Below are 3,040 nucleotides of genomic sequence, written 5' to 3'. Positions count from 1 at the left end.
AAATTTTATTTAGCAAAATGATCTAATTTACAATAAGTTCCTTTTTTTTAAGTTAAGGTTGGATCATAACCCTTTTATACATGGTTAATTAGGTAAATGTGTGTATTAGTAAGGCATTCTTTGTGTTGCTATAGTTTTTTTGGTTCTTTTTATGAAGTCTTTGGCTATATCAACCACATTGATATTTTTAATGTGGTTGTACTAGTTAATAGTGCAACTTCCCAAATTATCTAATTTACAAGTATCTTTAATGATGCAATAGTTTAAATTGTCTCATTTATTTATAAGTTGAAAGGTTCATAATCCATATATGTAGGCCATTAACTAGCACAACTACATTAATAAAGTGATTGAAATATGTTGATCAAATCATTTTCTATTTTCCATGTGCTTATCAATAACAATGAAAGGTGAAAAAATGATGTCTATGGGCATATTTCAACCACTTTATTAATGTAGTTGTACTAAGTAACAGACAATATCATTTTCCACCTTCCATATGCTTATCAATAGCAATAAAAGGTGAAAAGATGATGTTTATGGGTCTATTTCAACCAATTTTAATATAGTTGTACTAGTAACCAAAATAGACCCATTTTAATTCCAAATCCATCAAACACCTAGAAAGATCAAATTTCCCAAAATACAAACCTCCTTATCTTGAAAAGAATATTGCATCTAGAAAAATGTGATTCCTCTCTACTCTTATGAATCTCAACTTAAAATGAATCTTTAGTGGTTGTTAATAATATTGGAAGAGTGTTCTCCAGGACCTCCAGTCATTAAACTCATGACTCATTGGCTATTGAAGAAGGACATTAAACTCATGAATGAATGGCTTTTGGAAGAGCATTCTCCAGGACCTCCAGTCATTGTCGTTGTCGGCATGGGAGGGTTGGCAAAACTCTTCCCGTCCAACATGTTGTGAACAACCAAGTCATTCAACAACATTTTAACCATGTGATTTGGTTGTCAGTGGCATGGGAATTTATAGTTAAAAATGTACTTCCTGAAATGGTGGCGCAAATTAAACTCCCAAAGGCCAACAATCTGTCAGAACTAGAAGCGGAGAAGCTTAGAGGCATCATTCGTCAACATTTAGCAGATAAATGTTCTCTATTTTTTCTAGATGACATGTGGGTTGAAGACATTTTGGAAAGTGTTGGCCTACCATTGCAAAGTGGAAATGACAAGATTGTGATCACTACACGTCATAAAGGAGTTGGAGAAGCAATTGGAGAAGCAATAGGGGATCATCACACTCATGAAATGGAATGTTTGAATAAGGAAGACAACTTGGAATTGTTCAAGATTCATGATTCTCCAAAGTGTGCAGGTTAGAGTACTACTTCAAAAGCGCTAATCGGCGTCATCCACGGTATTATAGAAAGCTATTTGGGACCACCCTTAGCCATAAAAATAGTAGCAACGTCCATGGCAAGAGTAAAGAGGATTCCAACTTTATGGCAATCCACTTTTCAGTGCCTAAATCAAGTAAGGGCCATAACTAGCAGCGTCATGTCCTCTCTAAGGTTAAGTTACCAAGGCTTGCCCTACCATCTGATGTCTTTTTTTCTGTACTGTTCCCTTTTCCCTAAAAGCAATGCACTGAGATTATAATATCTAGTGTATTCATAGATGGCTGAACAGTTTGTTTCCACTCATTCGGTAAGGGTCTCAAGAGACTGGGGCAGCTCTCGGAATCAACTCAATGGTGAAATCTATGTCCCTTTTTAGGGGTAGCCCAGGAATTTCTTCAAGAAACACATCTGGAAAATTCTGCACCACTAGTATATTTTCTAAAGAAACAATTTTATCCTTAGAATTAGCATACCCTACTTGTATTGCATAAACCTGGCAGCCTTTTCTGATACATTTTTCTAATTGGGAGGCTATTACAGGCCTTAATTTCAGAGGTTTTTGTATGCCTTGAATTTCCTGCCTTTCTCCTTTCTCATCCATGTAATTAATGGTTTTGGTTTTACAATTAATGAGGGACCAATGTTTTTCCAACCAGTCCATACCTATAAGGATATCGTACGATCCCAGGGGTAACACATTCAGGTCTGCCATAATAGACTGACTTGCTAACATTAGGGGACAGTTGCTGACCTTGGCCAACACCCTTCTTTTTGCTCCCATGGCTAGTTGTACTAACCAAGGATTTTTAAATTTAACAGCATGCAAACAACATTGTTCCACTATCTTGGGGCTAATATAACTCAAAGTAGCTCCTGGATCAATTAAAATGGATATGGTTCGGTCAAAGACTTTACCTTCGAATTCAACCATGGTTGGTTGATATTCCGCAAGATGGTATTCAAGTGAAACATTAATTTTAGGAATACTTCTTGCCACTTCTCCCTAATCAGGATTTAAATAGGAGCACAACAAATTATAGATATAACCATAAACACAGAGATCCAGTGGAAATAATACTTCATTTCATTAATTTAAAATACTGAAATATGCTTACAAACAGAAACAGGAATAAACCATCTAGGGCAATGGTAGCTTATCTCTGAGAAGAGATGTGGTGGATACATGCCTCTGAACTACCTTACAATGAGGCTTAAGGGCCTTTTTATTATTGAACAATAAGAGCAAACCCTAAACAACCAAAACCCTAACCCAAGGAGATGTAACACCAAGAGTTTATGGGCCCTGTTGGGGTGAGTTGGACAGCCAACTTCCCGGAGTTGTGACTTGGTCAGATTATCTCTGTTTGATGCACATGATAACCCGTTGGAAAGATCTCTCCGAGGACAACGACGGAAAAGATGATTTTAGTTACAAAATCATTGGCGGTATATTCTCAAAAAAACGTCATTTAGGGCCTCAAAACGGCTCCAGAAGTTTAGGACGCGAAAAACTGCTAAAAATAGTAAATTGTGCTATAATTAAGGAAACTAAAAAACTGAAAGAAGCAATGGTGGGGGTCCAAGTGGAATTGGCTGGTGGCCACCAATATCCACCTGGATCATTCCTCCCCCCTTAGGAAGCAATGGTCCACATTGTGTTGAGTTCCTCCATGAGATGA

The 3,040-nt window shown here is 37.0% G+C and overlaps 1 protein-coding gene across 1 annotated transcript; it reads left to right on the top strand.

The window, feature by feature from the left end:
* The first annotated feature begins 834 nt into the window (after positions 1 to 834).
* On the top strand, positions 835 to 1,341 carry LOC149237050 (putative disease resistance protein RGA3). The gene has a single exon (XM_089369127.1). It carries the CDS (start codon positions 835 to 837, stop codon positions 1,339 to 1,341), a length of 507 nt encoding a protein of 168 aa, XP_089225253.1.
* The last annotated feature ends 1,699 nt before the right edge of the window (positions 1,342 to 3,040 follow it).

This window comes from Pinus tabuliformis, chromosome 8 (genome assembly GCF_031772625.1).
Source record: "Pinus tabuliformis cultivar Carrire ecotype Pingquan chromosome 8, CPIR1, whole genome shotgun sequence".
Classification (NCBI taxonomy): Eukaryota; Viridiplantae; Streptophyta; class Pinopsida; order Pinales; family Pinaceae; genus Pinus; species Pinus tabuliformis.
The sequence above is the reverse complement of the archived record's forward strand: the minus strand, read 5'-3'. Positions and strand labels throughout refer to the sequence as shown.